We start from the raw sequence: 19,432 nt of genomic DNA on the forward strand, positions 1-19,432 counted from the left end.
TAGTTAAAGGGGAATTCCTTCCACAGCAGTGGGCCTCCACCTCCACATCTCTAAGCATTTGATGGTTATGATGGCTATAATTAGCTTAAAATACCACCAATAAAAAATCATGAAGCTGTAAATGCCTAAATACCTAATGTACCAAGATGAAACGCAATGCTGTCTTTGATTTTGTGTCTTTCAAGGACCTCTTGGTTATCATAGGCGGAATTTGGAAGTGTCTTTATCTTTATTACATCTATGATCTGTTTCAAGAGACTGCAGTTTATACAGCCTCTTGACGCTTTCTGAACGAAAGTATAAACATTTACTTTTGCTAAGAGCTCTGCTTTAACCTTCTAATATTCTGCAATATTCTACATTACCACCTCAAGGCTTGACAAACAGTAATAAAATTAGTTTAAGGCTTAAGCAGCTGAATAATAATCTGCATTAAGCCCGCAGTATTGTAACACTTCAGTCATACTCCGAGCCACGGTGTAGTGTTCATTCTCCAGCCAATCAGAGGAGGCGGCATCTTTCAAAAGCAGGGAAAGCCCTGAGCGTGAATAACAGACAGGGTATCCACCTGAACTGCCTCTGGAGTCAAACCGCCCTCTCTCTCTCTCTCTCTCTCTCTCTCTCTCTCTCTCTCTCTCTCTCTGCGCCATCTCCTCCCACCTGCTCTCTGCTCTTGTCAGAAATACCTGTCACACTCTCATTCTCAGAAGACACTGAACACCTCAGCTTAGTCGAACCATAAGCAGAGTTAGCTAGAGCTTTCCTCTCTGCCTGACCTGAAAGGAGAGACGGGTGAGGTTGCAGCGGAGGCTCCAGCTGGAGGAGAACTAACCTTCATAAGTCTCCCCCCCACCCCCCGGTATTCAAAAACAAACAAAAGATTTTGTTATAAGTTGGCACTTGGTATGTGACCTGCACCGGGTTGTGACCAATCAGCGACTCGCAGAGAGGAACTCCGTGTGTAGCTGGCGTCGCTCTGTGTCATGTTGACACAAGACAGAGGCCCGTCACTAACCTTGTGACCCTCTCTATCACTGGGTCAGACCTCAGGGTCAACACGTGACCACCAATAAGCAGCTAATTACCACAAGTGCGTCTGATTATGAGCTTCACGATTGGCTGAAAGATTGCGATTGCTGCTAAAGCGTGGACGTTCTTGAGTGGCGTCATATGACAAAAGAAATCCACCCGTGTTGGGCGATGCATTCAAAAGGCAGGTGCAGTTGCCCCCGTGTCCATGTTCAGGACTGCTCCCCAATGCTGCTTGTGCAGAGTTGGATGGATCTTGCAGGCCTTTCAATCCAGTCCAGGACAGGACAGGAGTGTCATGTTTGTACACGAACGGCATCATGACCGCGGCCTCCCGCCTTTTAATGACCAAATAAACAAGCCTGTAGACATAATAGTGCAGTGCCTTTGTCAAGGGAAAGGGCAGAGCGCGAGTTAAGGAAGGAGTCTGGCCCCACATGAAAAGAAACGGGGAGGAGACGAGACGCCTGGGTGTTCTTCCAGCATTGTTCGGCATTGTTCAGCCTTCTTGCCTCTGAGGGACACCTGTCATTGGCTAGGCGGTTTACACAGGTGCCCTAACCCAGCCTGATTCGTTGGCCTTGAAAGGAGACTTCAGTCAACAGGTAGGGTGAATGGAACAATAGTGACAATCCCGAAGAAGAACTCAAGAGAGAGAGAGAGAGTGGAAAGAGGGTGGGATGGCGAAGAAGAGAAATAGATTCTACCGAAAGCACCTGAGGGTTTGTGTGAGATAATCTATTTACCTTTTACCCACAGTCTCACTTTGTTGGGCGGAGGAAGGCGCATCGGTGTGTTTGTGGTGCGCAAACTGTTGCTCAAGGATCCCTCCTCCCTTAAGAAACTCCTCCCCTAATTGGCCCGTGCGAATTCACACGTCTATCTTCGGTCGCCTCCTTCATAACCTCAGCCGTCGCCATGGTTACGCCACTGTACCGAGGCTCGGTTAACTGCAGGGCTGCACAAACTCGCGGTCTCTCATGGCAATGGCGCTTTGCCAAGAACCAGCCCTTATAATGCGATACTGTTGCAGTAACGCCACACACACACACACACACACACACACCCTCGCTCCGAGAGCCAACCAGCAAGGACGTGCTCTCACCGCGTTGTTTATGTTGACGTTTTGTATGCATGCGTGTTGGTGTGTGGTCCGACTGTCAGGGGGAATGCCAGCTTCCCCCTCACCTCACCCTGTGTGGAATGTGGCAGGCAGTGCAGACCTGTGTGAGTGAAAGAGGGATACTGTGACTTTTGAAGAGGGAGATATTAAGGCCACACAATGAAAACGACGAAGTGAATTGGAAAAACCTTGTGAGACAGCATTCTATAAGTTCATACACACATAGTACACAGTATTGTTGTAATATAATTTAGCATATTTGAATTTAAGTTATGTTAGGTATTGTAAGTAGGAAATAGCTTGACTTCTTCATTTCTGCTATCAGCTTTATTCTCATTTAATCTTAGAATAAGTTCACACTGAATATTGATGGCTCTCTTTAGAGCCTGTGCTTGTATGGAAGCATTTTAAGGCTACTTAGTGTCATATTTTTCTATTTTTGATATCTAATCCAGTGATTTTAACTTAGTATATGACCGATACCAAAGCTGAAGATCATTATCAGCTCATCCCTGATTGAAAGTATTTTTTTAAATCCAAGCTGTAACATAAAGAGAGTGGCTGTGGTTGGTCTATTGTCAACATTCCCAATAATTTGGTATGTGGCATGCGAATAATCCTTAAATGAAGTTAAAATAGCCTTGCATGTACACCTGTTTTCTGCCAGGCCACAGGTGGAAACCTGTTACTGTGAGGAGTGGTAGTTTAATAACCATCTCTATTTAGACCGAGGGCTGACCTTTTTCGAGAACTGGCAATGTCTCTTGTTTCTCTTCCTCATTTCTAAGCGTGGCCATGGCGATAAGGCCACACTGTGTGTGTGTGTGTGTGCTAATGTGTGAGTTAGGGGTCACTTTGGTGCTATTTCCTCTCGCCTAACAAACGCTGACCAAATAAAGGTAATTGAATCACAGTGTGTCCACTTTGTGAGCGCGAGTGCGTGTTGACTCTTCGTAAATGTGTTTATTGAGCACTTAGCTGGGAAACCCCGTGCTGGGTTTGCAAGTTGACTGTAGTTGAGAAGTAGACGATCTTAATTTGGGTATTACATTGAACAATTCCAGCAAATTCTTGAAAGGGGAGAAGCTCCGACTTAAGTGATTGTTTGTCCTCTCCTGCAGCCAGCCAGCCCATAAATGGACCAGATAGAGTCACATTATATGACAGTAGCCAGGGGATCAGCTCTCTCCTTTATCTATGTTCCCCTTCTCACATCGGCTGGAATGTTAATGGCGGCTTTGTGATGGGTTCAGCTCTCATGAGTGACTGACAGGCCGACTGGCAGCTCTCAAGGACTCCTAATGGGAAAGTCGAGCGAGCCGAGAGACGTCAGTGTTTTCAAAAGAATGAGAGTGTTTATGTCATTTCCAAGCCGCCTCCGAGGTTAAATGAAAGTTCACGTAGTGCTTGTTCCATTAAATGGTTTTTAATGTTTCTCTTCATAGTCTTTGATGCGCACTTGTTGTGTTGTGGAAGTGAACATGCGAAAGGTGGTAGGACAGACACTGGACAGTCCGTCCCACTTATAAAGCCACATTACTTTCTGGTATATATTGTATGTTTTTAATAAGTTGGACATCATATTTCCTTGAAGTTTGCAGAAAAAATGCTGTTGAATTCTGTTTTTTAAGTCTGTTGGGAAACATCCAGTCTGCACTCTAACCTTGTGTCTGAACTGTAATAATGTTAGGCTTCCAACTTCATCCTTGGCAGGTATTTTTTAATATCAAACACAGGAGTCTATTCTACAGCCATGACCGGAGGGCTGACGCTATCAGCTACATAAGCTAAAACTTTACTCTCTCTCTGTTGTTCTGGTATTCTAAGCCTGGGGTGCATCTTTTTAAATGTAAGTAGTTCTCTGTCAAGGCTTGCTGACATACTGCACTGCCAGCTGTCCATGAAAGCACAACATTATGCAACAAAAAAAAGGACAAGTAGAAGAGATTAAAATAACATCAAATGTCTCCGCACAATAATTTAGCCTCGGGTAGGCAAGACAGAGGTAGGGTGTTGGTTCTGGTGCATTAAAAATAAATACAGCATTTAGAATTTAGGGATTATTTTCTGTGTATCAGCGTCTTGCGGGTTTAAAAGCTATGTCTTTTTAATGCATTTGTCTGTGATGGGAGGTTTCTAAGGTAGAAGCTGCTTTGCCACCTTGTCTTACAGGCTACCTTTCCAAAGTGTTGAGGAACTACACTGAGCAGGCCTGCGAAGGAGACTTCCTCTCTGTTCGCTGCCCACCACGCACCACCATCACGGTCCAGTCAGCTTTCTACGGAAGAAGAGGTGCCTCTGATCCCCAGCGGTGCCCCCAGAGCTACCAGGCCCTCTTGAGCTCTTACAACATCCAGGAGGATGATCGATATTGTTCGGTGTCCACTGCACTTCAGGTAATTAACTGACCTCCGTCATTTGTCACAGTTTCAGAAGATCCAATCATCTTTTTTTCCACTTCTCACACATACATGACCTTGCTTTGCAGCTGTAAATTCTTTTCAGAGAATGTGCACTCTAAAATGGTAAAATTGGCCCCGGGTTAAATTTGGGATGAGCACTGATTATGTAATGCTTTGTGAGGAGGTTTTCCAGCAAATTACACTCTCTAAAGAGGAAGCAGGCTTGTATGTTCCCATCACACAAAGCGATTTCATGGGGTCCTTGCCTCAACGTCCTCTCCTAAATTAATATGTGGCTACATTAGGTGGCCCACTTTTTAGCACCAACACAAACATCTCCCACTCAGCATTCATTCAGCTGCTCTGTTTATTCTTAGTTCCCCTGCCTTCAAGCATTAAACACCCTCCATTTCCATAATCAACAGGACAGCTAGGAGTGCATACAGAGAGTGCTTTGTGTTGAAGTGAGAGAATAAATGACTGTCAGACATATTAGCAACTCTGAAGTGTATCAATGCATCACCTGTTCGTGAGCCTTGTCATGTTTGTTTCAGTTGTTTCAAAGTCTCCTTATAAGAATTATATTAATATATTAATAATTATGGATGTAGGAAAAAAACGGCTTCATAGTTTATAAATGGTCTAAAATTACTGTATCAGACTAATGTCGGTATCATTAGATACTTGAGTTTGTGGTATCGGACACAAAAAAAAGTGGTATCGCCCCATCCTAGATAAAAATGCTAACTTAATTGGTATTCCAACATGATTATTTTCATGATGAATTATTTCAGACAAAAAAATATAATAAATAAATAAAATCAGCAACTTAAATAGCAATATACTGTATGTTTGAAAGCAATAGTGGCACTTGAGCTACATGCTAACATCAGAAATGCCGTCACGCTCACAACAACAATGCTGGCATAGAGTTAACAGTGTTCATCCACACTGAGGATTATAATAGTTATTATATTGTTAATTTTGGTCATTCAATGACAAAAAAACAGAAAAGAAAAGAACAAAATCAACAAAGATACTCAAAACATGTTAGTTTAGCGTGTTTAGCTAACCTTTGGTAATTAGCACTTTACACACTGCACAGCTAAGGCTGATTAGAGATTTGCACATGTAATTCCTCTCATATTTGAAGCTGTATGGAGCAAATGTTTGACATTTTTTTTCAGTACTTGAAGGTCAAGGTAACTTCTTACATGTTTTTGGTGTTTTGTGAGAGAAAATATGCAAAATCATGTCCCCTATTTCTTCCCGGTGCTGCATGCTCCATGATCTGTTGTCGTGAATGCTTCTTTTTGGTGTAAATGGGATTTCAGTACAGGAGAATGTTGTGTGGAATGTGCTCACCTTGGTTACAGTAAGCTACGAGATGATGAAACTAGAGAAGCAGCGAAATGCCAGGAAATGAGTGGAATGGAGCTTTCCAGAAATGTCTTTCTCCTGTTCCCCTTTTCCTCTGACCTGCTCCTCTTCTCCATATTCCCATGGGTGTAAGCAGAGTGTTTGAAGTGGTTTTAGGTTTGCCTGCTACTGGTCTCACATCATTGGCTTATTGTTCTTCACCTAAAACCCTCTTTGGTCTTCTCCCGCTCTCTGTCACTCTTTCCCTCCTCAGAAAATGCTGGACGAGTGCCAAGACAGAAGGAGCTGTCAAGTCCTCGTCAACAGCCGCGTGTTTGGGACAGACCAGTGTCCTGGCAGCAGTAAATACCTCATTGTCTGGTACAAATGCAGACCTAGTAAGTCCGTCATCACCTCGTATCCTCACAGTCACACATTTGTCTTTCCCTTTTTCTCACACATTTAGTCAGAAAACGTCAAAAGGTTGCAAATGAAACGTCGCTTCATTTCAAACAAAACTAACTATACTCTTCAGCAAAGTTTTGTACAATGTGATTATACAGTAATTACAGCTAGAGGGGTGGTTATGGTCATGTGCTATTTGTCCATTTACCCGACAGGCATCCCATCATTTTTATCTGAACCCAGCCCGAAACTTGACGTGCATTCTGTCCTTTTTGTTGGAGCCAGGCAAAGTCGCTCCGTCACAATGGCAAACAAAGGTTATCCTAACATCCAAGAGGAAGCAACTACTAGCCCCATGAACACACACACACATACAGTATATGCATGCAGAAACACACTAGTCACACACCTTACGCGTTATCAGCACTTATCAGTATAATAAAATGTCAGACTCACCATAAATGACCAATCTTCTTTGGTAATAAACCAGATTGGTTTATTTTGAGTCACTGAGTCGTTATTATTGTTATTATAACATATTGAACTCATTATATATCAATTTAGTAAATGTTTACATCGTTATTTAAGTGAAGCAATTAAAAAACACCATTTGAATTCACCATATTTTACTCTTTACTCTATGTAGGCACAACAGGCCCTGTCAGGTCCTGACGGGCTCGGGGTTGGGTATCCATGCTCTATTGCACGTCGTTGTCATAATTAGCTTTTTGGCACCAGCTTCTGATCCCTCCATGCATTAGCTCATATTTTTCAAACATGTCACACATGAAAGAAACATTGTCGAATTTTTATAATTTCAGCCAGTGCTGAAATATTTAGGGTTAGTTTTAGAAGTAGATCACATGTATACACATTTTTAATTAGCAAATAGTGTTTCTTGTATTTGTTGTATAACACTGACACCTAAATACAAACATATTAAGGTAATTAAAGAATAAAGTTAGCATTATCTTATTTCTTATCTTTACTGCCCTGTCTGTGCCACTCAAGCACGTCTGACCTAACGAAGATACACAAATGGACTACAAATAGCAAACATGGATTATGGTATTGGGTTCTCAAGTAAGTATTAACAGCACCAGAATGTTGTGTAGGGAACCACATCAAAATCAAAGTCCCATTTGTTTGTTGAAACAAAGATTGTGGGTAAGATAAATATTAGAATCTGCGAGGGAGATCTATGGCAAGTGACAATTTCTGCCTCTATTTCTCTGCTCAATTTAAAAGGATAAACACTTGCTACATGCTCCTCCTTAAACCCTCTCCTTCCCTCTCCCTAGAGAGCTAAAAGTATCACTTGACTGGAGTCACAGCAGTGCAGTAATCCCACCCAGATTTCAGCCTCCATTCATGACTCGGTGCCGTGCTGAGTTGTGCAGCAGTTCACACTAGAGTGACCAGAAGTGGGCATTAATCCACTGATCCCCTTTTCCACAACCACTTTTTCTTTCTCCGCCAGCCCCCGGGAGCCAATCAACAGCTCTTTGTTCATTGTCACTTAACCAATGACTTCTCAAAGCCAGAGAGAATGGCCACATGGGGTGTTAGTGAGGTGCAACGGGCAGGTGTCAATGCCTTTTGAAAGAAGGCGAGGTGTGTGCTGAACGGAGGAAATGAAGGAGAAAGGGATGGGAGTAAGAAGAATCCATCACCAAAACAAATCCTTTCTCTCATGCCCTATCCTCTTTCTGCATTCCTGTTCCACTCCCCACATGGATGTGTGGAAACGTCTGCTGTTGTGTTTTTGTTTGCTGGCCAGTGGAGCTGCAGTGGCTGTCACAGGTCACTGTGGCTGGATGTGTGTGAGGAATGCCACTGCATGGCACTACATGTCCACTCTGTTCGTGCCTGTTATCACTGAAATAAGCCTCTGTTCTCTATGCTGATTACACCTTTCAGCATTTTATCTTACGGTTTTGTTTGGTTGATGAGGCAAGATATATATATTTTTTTATTATTGTTTTTGTTTGTATTAAATGTGTTTTCGTATCCTCTCTTTCTGCATCTCCAGACGAGTATAAGAGTAAGGTGGTTTGTGAGGAGGAGAGGATGAGGCTGAGCTGCAAGCGCGGTATGCAGATCGCCATTTATTCCGCCATGTTTGGACGAACTCAACAGGGCACGCTGGAGTGTCCCCTTTATCACCGGAGGGCCCCGTCAGTAGGTGAGGTGCACTTTCACTTCAGATCATTTCAAACTCATGTATTTACCTGGAAGGTGTTTTGCTGTATTATGTGTTGCTGCCATTCTTGGCCAGGACCCTCTTTTAATAAGTAAATCAAACCTTTTACACAAATTGGATGTTATTTAGCCCTGAATTTCTGTTATTTTTGACCAGCATTGTATAGTTTGTTCAGTGATTTGCAGTTCATGCATTGCTTTGAAATGTACGACTCATTATCCTCATATTTACAAGTACTAACATCTTCAAAGACACTTAATAACATTTGATGGTACTACTTGATTTTTCCATCCGGCAAACCAGTTATGGATTTCTTGTAATTCTAACAAAAAGCTAAATTGTTAGGAGCACTATGACTTTGTTTGTAGTAGAACGTAAAAAAAGACTATTAACACAATTTGGGAAGGGATTTTTAAACAGCTGGTGCGACCAAAGACACCGCTGTGTAAATTTCAAATTAATTACTTATTCTCTGGGGAGCATGAGCAAAGAAGATATATCTATATTATTTAACATTGCCTGTGTTGATTTCAGTGTATTTCAATTCGATTTGTCTTTGTTTCGGAGTCAGGAGAGGATTTCTTACTCAAAGACATTACTACAGGACTGCTTGGGTTTCCATGTCCTGCTATTGCTGTTCTGTTAATCTGAAATTCAAGCTCAATCTGGTGTTTTTGCCAAGACATTTTCTTTAAAATGAACGTCCTATGTGTCATACAGCAAATGAGGTTTAAAGATATTGAAGAGGTTTACATGTCGGAGCTGAAATACAGAACAGAACCGCCATGTTCTTAAATTAGCGCTTCAGAAGTTGCCTTTGATTTGGTTTATTTGCCTTGAGATATTGTTGTGGCTCGGCAGGATTTTTTTTCTTTGCTCCAGAACAAAGACTTTCTCTGACACACCCATCCTTCACGTCATCTGGATAACTGATTAATAACTTTACTTTCAGAAAAGAAATGTCACCATTTAGCATTTCTTTATCTTGGTCTGAATACCCGAGTCATATAAAACCACCACTCGAGCTCAGGTCAACACACAGACATGCACACACACACAAACACACATACACACACACACACACTGTCAGGGGAATTGTGCTGGAATGTAGATCAGATGTCTCAGTCCTCCAAAGCACAGAATTTGGCCTGTAGAAAAGGGACAGTATTGAGTTCCCCTCCAAGTATGTGTGTATGTGTGTGTGTGTGTGTGTGTACAGGATATCCAGATATACTTCAGCTCATGTTTAGGGGAATGTTAATGACTCTAAGCTTGGATACATGACAAGTCTTTGTATATCCATAGCTACTGTAGAGGTGGCCCAAGCCTCATTGCCTTTTTTGCCACCTTTTTAATTTTTTTTTATTTTTAGTCTGCTGCGGTGCCTTTGTTTCATTAATGTATAGAAGGAAATGGACGCTGAGGTAAGTAAATAAGTAGCCAAAGCGGGTGTAAGTTAACTAGTGCTATGATTCATGTTAGTAACCCTGGATATCTGTGTGTGTCACCTTCTTAATGACAGCTGTGTCATACTTTTGACCCTGCAGTGTCACCTCTGTCACTCACCGGGTAATCAGAGGTGTATAGAAAGGGCAGCATTGTTTGAGTGAGTATTCAAGGTTCTTTATTGTTATTATGCAAGCATAACAACATTTCCTCCAGAGACTCTCAGCACACATTGAAATGTCCTAAATAAAATAAAAGCAAAAATAAAAACAATTTAAATTGAAATAAAACAATTAGCAAAGTGCAAAGGCTGCAATGTATGATCAATGCATAATATCTGACCCAGAGTTTATACTTTACTCTTAGTGGTTTCAGGGGTGTCAGACTCCTTTTAGTTCAGCGGCCACATACAGTACAGCACAATTTGATCGCAAGTGGGCCGGACAAGTCAAATAACAGCATAACAACCTATAACCATATGAACAGCCTGAAATTTATATAGAAAAATAAGTGCAATTTCAATAATATTATGCCTGTTTATCATTTACAAAGGCAGAAAACATTTAGCCATAGGTATCTGGAACTGAAAAATATAATATTTTACATTATGATCAATGTGAAATTTACACAAATCCATCCTGGGGGCCGGAGTGGACCTACTGGTGGGCCGGTCCTGGCCCACGGGCCTCACATTTGACAGCTCTGTTTTAACATTTTCAATATGGGATCAATATCAGTATCTGGTTTTCAGTACTGTTTCCTACACAATATTTATTTCTTCTTTAGATCCATATCACATTTGAAATTTAATATCGAATGACAACACATGTTTGATATTAGGTGATCCAGAGGAAGTTCAATACCCCCTGGATATTACAAAAGTATTGAAGTTTTGATACTACAGATAGAGTGTAGGTTGATACCCAGCCCAAATAGCATATTTGCCCAAATCTAGCCCCTCGAGATAGTATTTGTGTGTGTGTTGTGGTATAGAATATTAGCATTGAGAGTCGCTTTGAAGCAACCTCCGTCCGTCCTGTGAGCGCAGGTGGACCAGGAATCTGCGACAGGTGTATGTAGCAGGAGAGACCGGGCTGGTCTGATATCTGGTTTCAGACTCGGGATTAAATACAGGAGCCTGACCTCCCTCACTGCATTGATGGAAAATTGACTCCACTGTTACAGTTGCACGGAGGCTGACGAGAGCTGAGGCTGAGGTGGTTTTTACTGTCAAAATCACATCATGTGTGTTTACATCCACTGTACTCTCAGACGTACACAAACGCACACACACACACACACACACATGCAACCACCCACTAACACCTCCTCGGGCTGTTATGCTCTAGCGGTGCCCTGGTGGGATTTCCCCCCTGTCAGCTCCGTCTTTGATGTGGCTCCCACGTCACCGGGGAGCAGGAAGTGAGTGTGCCTTGAGTGACAGCTCAGACACACACCGTTAATTATTTTTAAATGTCTACTTGCCCTTCTGTCCGCGGAGGGGCGTCGTCTCGCTCGTGTGTGTGTGCAGTTGCGGTTCTGCGAGTTTGACAGCAGCTTTGTTTTGCACCCATTTTGATTTTGTGTCTCTTGAAAACACGTTTGAATGTGCCAGCGAGGTAGGTCATAGTAATCTCCCAAACCGCACCACACTGGCAAGCTCATCGCAGCCCGAGGTGGGGGGGGGGGGGGATCAACGCCTGAACTCGCGCCGCTGCGCGCACCTGTCCAGGTGAACTCTGTCTAATAGCAGGTGGTGAGAGACGGCGGTGTACGGTGGCGGCGATTTGCTCCTACATTGTTTACCCTACAAAGAGTCACATTACAAGGTTGTAGTGTAACACTGGCCTCCTGCCAAGTAGTGGTGAATCTATAGACAGCCGTATTAATTGACTGGAAAAACAACCCCTTTTCCGGAGCTTTGTTGACGAGACAAATGACGGAGAGCAGCTACTGTATCGCCTCTGTTAGAGTGTGTAACATACAAAAACAAGTGCACACACAGGCATGTGCGTACAAAAAGTGAGGACCTCTTTGAAGTCGTCTGCTCCTTGGTTTTTGGTGGGAGTGGCGGAGTTGGACAGGTCTTGGCAGCGGCGACGAATCCTCAAAGCAAAGGGGGCCTTTTCAGCCCTCCTCTCTCATCTGCCCCATTACCATCACACACACACACACACACACCTCTTGACATCTAAATAGCTCCCCATGCTTGGCATGCTGGGTCTCAGATTTTTTTTTTGCTTTCACTTTTGAGTATGTGCTTCAAAGAAAGGTCCACAGTGAGATGTTTCACTCGGGCCAGTCGGAGGATCACAGTAGCTTTTTAAAAGCACGAGCACGCACCAGCTGCAGTTCAAATTTATCACTTGGCTTTTTGAAGCCACTTCCAGTTGATGGGGAACAAGCTGCTTGGCAGAAACTCTATCTGCATTTCTTCCTAACTTTGATGTATACAGAGCAGATAAGAAGCAGACTGTCCGATATGTTTTGTACCTCAGATTTATAAAAAGAAATATGTGTTATGGGTACTTGAAAGAGTAGCCTCAGGGAAGGTTTGAAGTTATATGTGTTCATTGCACACACACCGAGTGTGAGTTGGTGTTGACTGTTTTTATATAAAGTGCTTCTGACTCTAGGAATAACCTGCTATCGTGTTGCAAACACAGCTGAAGAAACTTCAGCTTGAAACACACTGAGGAAGTTTCCATGCACAGTTTTGTCAAGCTGTGACTTTTAATCGGAATAGTATATACTAAGCACTAGTGGGGAATCAACTTGCCCAGCAGCTTATTAGTTTTAGGCGGACTCCATGTTGAGTCTTCCTGAACTTTACATTTACTTTTAAGTATTTAGCAGACGCTTTTATCCAAAGCGACTTACAAAAGAGGAATAAGCTACATAGAAGAAGTCTTGAAAAGAAATCCACTAGATGGGAACAGTGCACTGACAGAGGGTGTAGGAGAGGGGGGTAGGTAAAGTGCTAGGAAAGAAGATGCTCTTGGAAGAGCTGGGCCTTCAAGATCTTCTTGAAGATAGACAAGAAGATAGACTGTTCTAGTAGCACTCGGTTAGTCATTCCACCAGTGTGGAACGACACACAAAATCAGTCCGGATTGTTTGGTGCGGGGTGTTGGCACTGCCAGACGACAATCCTCTGATGAACAGAGTAGTTGAGGGGTAACATAAGCCTTTTAAGGAGTTTAAAATGAGTCTCCTTGCCAGTCCATCACATTTATGCACCATTTGTTGTCTTATTCTTCTACGTACTGGCTTCTTCTATCATTTCCAGGTTCAAGCCAGGGGTTGAAACTGTGTTGCATGCACAGAGCGCCCGACTGAACGTGTACATGCAGTAATAATTACAATTTCTGTATAGTTCCCATTTCTGTGGGGCTAACCGGTCTGGTTTTACTCAGTCATTTTTTTTTCCCTCTAACGTCGTGTAAACTTACTGACTGGAATACTTAAATTCATCATATTACAGGGAAAAAAGGGGCCATTAGACCATTTAGAGTAAACGTTGGCATAGGAGAGTGTTCTCATATTCTTTTTAATGTCTCTCACATAAAGGCCTTGCGTGTGCAGGTGCTTTATTCCCTCTGACAGTAAATCACTTTTCTATTATCCAAAGACGTCAAATCCCACAACAATGACTTAAGCCTCCCTATCAAATGATATTTATCGCAGGTGAGTCACGGGAGAAGAGGAGATGAGCGCAGGTTTTTCCTCGCTCCATTGTCTTGGAAATTCCAGGAAAGTTGTGCGTGGGTGGGAAAGCGGTAGGATTCTCCTGTTCTGGGAAAGAAACGCTGTTGTGGACATACTGTGTGTGTGTGTGGGTACGTGAGCGTGCAGTGCCTTTGCCAGCTAATGAATATTGTTACAAAGAACACCTGAACAACCTGTGCTATGCATACTCGGCGCAAGGTTTCCCCGATTCTTCCTGATTCTCACCAAGGCATAGCATACAAACACAGTGACTCAAGGTCATGGTGATCAACATCATGAGTCATTTTACAATGACGTACTGTAAACCTCTCTGTATCTGACCTCTGTGTTTCCTGCTGTGTGTGTGCGCGCCAGAGTTTGCATGTCACCTTCACCCAGAGGAAACCCCTCCCTTTCCTCACTTGGTGGACCTTCTCGTTTTGGATCACAAGCCTGTCCTTGTTGGCCGTGTGCTAGATAGAGGGGCTGTTGCACAGGCTTCGGAGGTGGTTCAGGGTCGAGGTTAGAGGTGATGGGGCTTATTCATGCCTCGGCCTTGTTCCTGGTCTGTACTTGCCTGTGTGCATTAAAGCTACTAATGAGAACCAGAGGAGGTCGGATTCTGAGGAATGCTCTTTTTAAACTACATAGAAACGCTGTGTGGGGAGGGGCTGAGTTTGTGTGCATTAGCACGGACAAAGAATAAATGTGTTTCTCCATCCTCTTGTCTCTAGAAGTCTCTGTCTGTCTGTCTGTCTGTCTGTCTGTCTCAGCCCCACCCTACCGCCCGTTCTTCTGTGGGCCCCCTCTTGCTCAAGTAATCGCCCAGTCAGGAATCAAAGCAGCGGCTAATGGGGGGCCTGTCTGTCAGTAGGCGGTCTTGTCAGGGAGGACAGTTGTCGACACGGCACGACGGCTCAGAACGAGCCCTCTGGGAAGGGGAAGACAGAAGGAGAACAAATTAAAGTGCATAAGGGACACCAGGAGGCCATTATGCCGCAGGCATCTATAGAAATGAACAGAGATCCACGCGGGGACACACAAAGATTCACCTGTTATCACATTTTTGACCAGAAACTGTTGAGCTGTAAACAAATATGTTTTACTACAAGAAAGAATAGAGCTTTATATGTCTATAGAGTGATATTAACTATTATTAACTTATCACCATTAGAATTAATTCCAAATGTCCCTTATGTGCCACTGGGAACTACGTAACCTTTGAGGTGTCTGAGTAGTTGTCCAGTTTACGCTGCAGCCTTCAGTCCCTCTCTCTTTCTCTTTGGGAATTCATGTGTGTTGCCTCCAGCTGGGAAACATCCGAGTGCTTCTTTGAACTGCGTGCAAGCGACGGATGAACTCTTGATTTAGGTTCACGTTCCTACAAAACGTATTGCAGTACACAGGTTGTGACCTGGAGTTTTTTTTTTGATGATCAGTGAATAAGGTGTGTTCCGCTGCATTTAAAAGGATCCCCAGTGTTGACACTGTCCATGACCAATTGTTGCTGTATTTCAGGTCCTCACTGGGACATTTGCCCTTTGGCCTGTGCCATAATTTGTCGTGGGCTGTTGACGTGAGCCAAACCCTAAGCGACCTGTTCTCTCTTTACCCTTTTTTTTTTTTTTTTTCTGATCTTTCTGTGTCTCTGTCAGGGGGGGGGAGGCCCACGAGGGCAGATGGTGTGAGACCCAGTGTCCACTTTCAAAGCCTTGTCGTCTCCTTGTGTTGTTTCTAGGGGGTTAAATGGACAACAGGGGCCCGCGGAGGCATCCATGTGGAACCAGGGCACATTCACTTTCCAAAGAAAAAACACCACTTTGAGAGATTCTTCTAATATTATTAGTGATCGTCACATCTCTGTTTTCATTCAGTGTGGACAAATCCACACACACCTCCAGGTGTGATTCCAAATGGACCGTACTAACCCGATCCAGTTCCAATGGTGCACCCTTGTCTTGAAAATAGACCTGAAACTATTATATGGGGGGGGGGGGCATGGGCATGTTAGACTGTCTGTATGGGCTCAATAAAGTGTGTGAGCACAGCAGGTTTACCATATGATCTCGTTTAGGCCTGGTTCAAATGTGACAAGAGGAAGGAAGTCAGGAGAGCCTCATCTGTCCATCCACTCTCCACAGAGGAGGAGAAGCTCTGAAGGAGCTGGCAAGTGCTTAGCGATGATGTATGGGCGTCCCATCCATTACTCTGTCAGGTCTCCATACACAAACACTCTCCCGCCCAACCACTCTTTCAGACACGCACACACACACACATATGTTGTATCAGGTATCTCTTTAGACAATGTGAGGCCCCCGTAAGGTTTCTCCGTGTGGACAGAGGATCCACCGTGGGAGCTGTAGAGGCCTTTATGGCACGGAGTGTGTATGAGAGATGTCCCTTTTTAATGGTTGTAAAATGTGTCTCTTCGGGTGTGTGTGTATGTGCGCGTGGGTGTTTGTGTGTCCATCTCTGTTGTAGCTGACAGCGCCTCATGTAGTCCTATTGTGCCTGAAGTGCTGCTTGTCCGTCAAACTAGCAAGGGAATCGTGAGGCTCATTTGAACCAAGAAAATACAGCAATTTCTTTTTTTTATTGCCAAATTGTTAGTAGTCTGTCTTTGTTAATTGGTACACAGCTGTTTTTCCCTTATCTGTTATTCTTATTATTACTATTATTATTATTCCTCCAAATTAATCACGTCTGAGGGCCTGAACATACCCCAAAACTCATAGATTCTGATGATTGACTGAACGCCAACACTGAGCAGATTTGTCTTTTGCACCAATGGTATTTGAACGAACTTGTCCTTGATTTTTAATTTGTTATTGTCACTTGTGTATATATATTTTAATTGGTATTTTTATTGCTTCCTGTATATGGACTTGTGGTTTATGATTTATTCCGAAGTGACTACAGATGTGCAATGTGACATATTTACATGTTGGTGCTCATTCACGTGCAATGTCCCGACACAAATACATACATTCAATCATAAGAAATATGTTACAGTGACATTTTAGTGTCAAGAACATAAATGAAAACAGGAATCTGTTCTATCCTTTGGACTGTATTCATGCGTGTCTCACTCTGCCTCTCTCTGTCAGACTGCCAGTCGACTGTGGCTCTGCAGGTTCTCACGTCTCGCTGTCAGGGCAAGAAGAACTGCCTGGTCCGAGCCTCCACTAAAGAATTTGGGGATCCGTGTTACTCTGGCACCAGGAAGTACCTCAGCGTCATCTACACCTGTGGTGAGTCCCAACAATCCCTTATAGGACCTCCTTTTTTTCTGCCACCAGGGGGTGGTGTTTACTAACTGATCAGCTTGACTTGAGTCTCCTCCGTGGTGGTTTAGCTCTGCGAATCTGCAGTTCCTGGCTCTACAAGTGGTTTCTTTTATATTCATAGAATAATTATATGGGATAGAAATGATGATGATATTGCCCGCACCAGTGGGCAGTCCATGTTTCTTTTTAAAAGACCCTCTAAAATGAACTTTTTAAAGCACCTCGGCAGGGAAAAACCTTTCTGAAAAGCCTTTCATTAAGGACCACGTCTTAAAAATCACACAGATACTCACTTGCTTCTGGAGGAAGTGCAGTGTTTGTGGTTTCGACTGTTAAAGCTAGTTATTTTTAGTTAAGATGGAGGAAGGAAGCACCAAGTTCAAAGCTTAAAATATGATTTTCCACTCCCAGGATGTAGTGCGCGCACACACACACACACACACACACACGCACACAAAAAAAAAATTCTGGCATTGTATCTTGTGTTTTGACTTCATGTCTGTGCAGATGAGGGAGAATGATTATCTTCCGTTTTATCTACTTCCCACCCCAGGGATAATCCTGAACTGACAAGGCTGTGATTCATTAACCTCATGCTTGGACACACACACACACACACATGCACACATTATCCAGCACCTCCAGCAACAGGGATTGATGTACAAGCTCCACAGCCTGGAGCCTATCAAACCCAAGGAAACCAGAAACACAGAAAGCCATGTCCGCAGTGCTTTAAGATGACATTTTGTTATAGTTGGCATTTCAGTGTGATATTTGACGTTATTATATGGATGATATGGTATTTGCGGGTGTCTGCGCTCGGCCTAAAATCATATTTATGTCTTGAGGTACTGTAAAGTCATCCAAACCAATTTCCAGAGCGTGTAGATTATGCACAGTGGTGATTCCTCTGAGACCTGAAGTTCTTATCGCACAGTCAATGGGTCCTTTGCTCCGGTCTTTGTGTGCCAGTGTTGCACATGATTGTCACACTGTTCCATCCGTCCTTTATCTCAGTCACCATCGGCCAGTGCAGACGAGAACAAACAGACTTTTCTGCAGTATCGATGGAGTCCTTTGGGCTCGAGTCCTTGTCTGACCTCCCTTATCTGTCACTGATAACGCAACGTACTTCACCGACAGCTCTGGTGCTGAGTTGCGGTCGACGAATGTGTGAGTTGTTGTTTTTTTTTGAGGAAGGGGCGGCAGAGAAGAAGGGAAAGATGTGGACTGGTGTTAATGTATAACAGATACAGAGAAGTGTGTGCTGTGAGGGGAGCAGTAAGTGGGGGGGGGGGGGGGGGGTTGCGCTGTGGTCAGAGTCGAGCAGGAATGGATGCGAGTAAATCAGTCTAGTTGCTGTAGACATGAAGTCACTGGGAGCTCCAGGCTCCAGCAAAGTGGTAATTTTGGGGGATCCTCTGTCATTGGTGGTCGAGTGTGTGTAGTATTGACCCCATTTGTTTCGGTACAGAGAGCGGAGGATGTCTGTCTGCTCATGATTGGTAGCGTTTAAGTGCGCGTGTGTATCGTGGTCTGTACAATGTTTTGTTTCAGCTAGAAATATAGGCATCTACTTACAGACTGATTGATGGTACAACTTTTAAACCCTAGAATATATATTTTTGAAAGGTTGCAAATAAGGGAATTAAATAGTGTAAATAAATACACAGCTTAATAAGTGTTAATTGGAAAAAAAGTATTTTAATAGAGCTCGCCAGACCACGTGACCAACACGCATTCTGGGGGGTAAAGGCAAAATGCCAGTAGACCCAAGTAGTCCGGCTGTTAACTTCTTTACTTAGAAATGCGCAAAACCTAAATATCGGAATCAAAACGGGTATTGGAAAATTTCGAAAAACCTCTGAATTATCACTAAAACATTTTTTCCGCTCTAAGTATTTCAGGTGTATCATTACAAACTTTTATCGCAAAAGTTGAATGGAAACACATTTACACTTCACACGACATGACGGGGTCACATGACCAGTTCACTTCAATAGTTCCATTGTCCTCTGTTGAGAACAATAACAGCAACAGCAGCAGCGATCATCGAGATCACTGCTACAAAACCATGGAAACGCAAAAAGTGGTTTCTCGTCTCACTGGACGAGACTTCACGAGAAGAATGGGGATGTCGCGAGAGTAGAATTAGGGCTCATACGCAAGACACCCTTCAGTGGAAACATCTGCAAGTAGCTATTGTAATTTGTTGAAATTTGTAGAAATATCACTAGACCAAAACATGGTCCTAATGAGGCAGAACCTCATTTCTGAGGAAGACGATAAGTTTAGGGCTAAGATTTTGTAAGAATTGTTAAAGTTAGGCTTATGGTTAATGTTATGGATAAGACTAGTGCGTGTGTAAAGAGGTGCTAACCCACTTAAAATCTTTCCAATGCTATTTTAGTGTCTTTTACTACCTGCCAACATTAGAATAATTAGGAAACTGTTTTATAAGTCATTTTAT

General features: G+C 43.2%; 1 protein-coding gene across 2 annotated transcripts in view; it reads left to right on the plus strand.

The window, feature by feature from the left end:
• LOC131443782 (protein eva-1 homolog A) overlaps positions 1 to 19,432 on the plus strand; it is a 72,576-nt gene that overhangs the window by 17,699 nt on the left and 35,445 nt on the right. For both annotated transcript variants that reach the window (XM_058613740.1, XM_058613739.1), the window contains exons 2-5: positions 4,325 to 4,548; positions 6,188 to 6,311; positions 8,351 to 8,503; positions 16,783 to 16,926. In XM_058613740.1, the coding sequence (XP_058469723.1) occupies positions 6,191 to 6,311; positions 8,351 to 8,503; positions 16,783 to 16,926 (418 nt within the window). In that variant the 5' untranslated portion in view covers positions 4,325 to 4,548; positions 6,188 to 6,190. The remainder of the gene's footprint in view (positions 1 to 4,324; positions 4,549 to 6,187; positions 6,312 to 8,350; positions 8,504 to 16,782; positions 16,927 to 19,432) is intronic.

The sequence above is a fragment of the Solea solea genome, chromosome 17 (assembly GCF_958295425.1).
Source record: "Solea solea chromosome 17, fSolSol10.1, whole genome shotgun sequence".
Lineage (NCBI taxonomy): Eukaryota > Metazoa > Chordata > Actinopteri > Pleuronectiformes > Soleidae > Solea > Solea solea.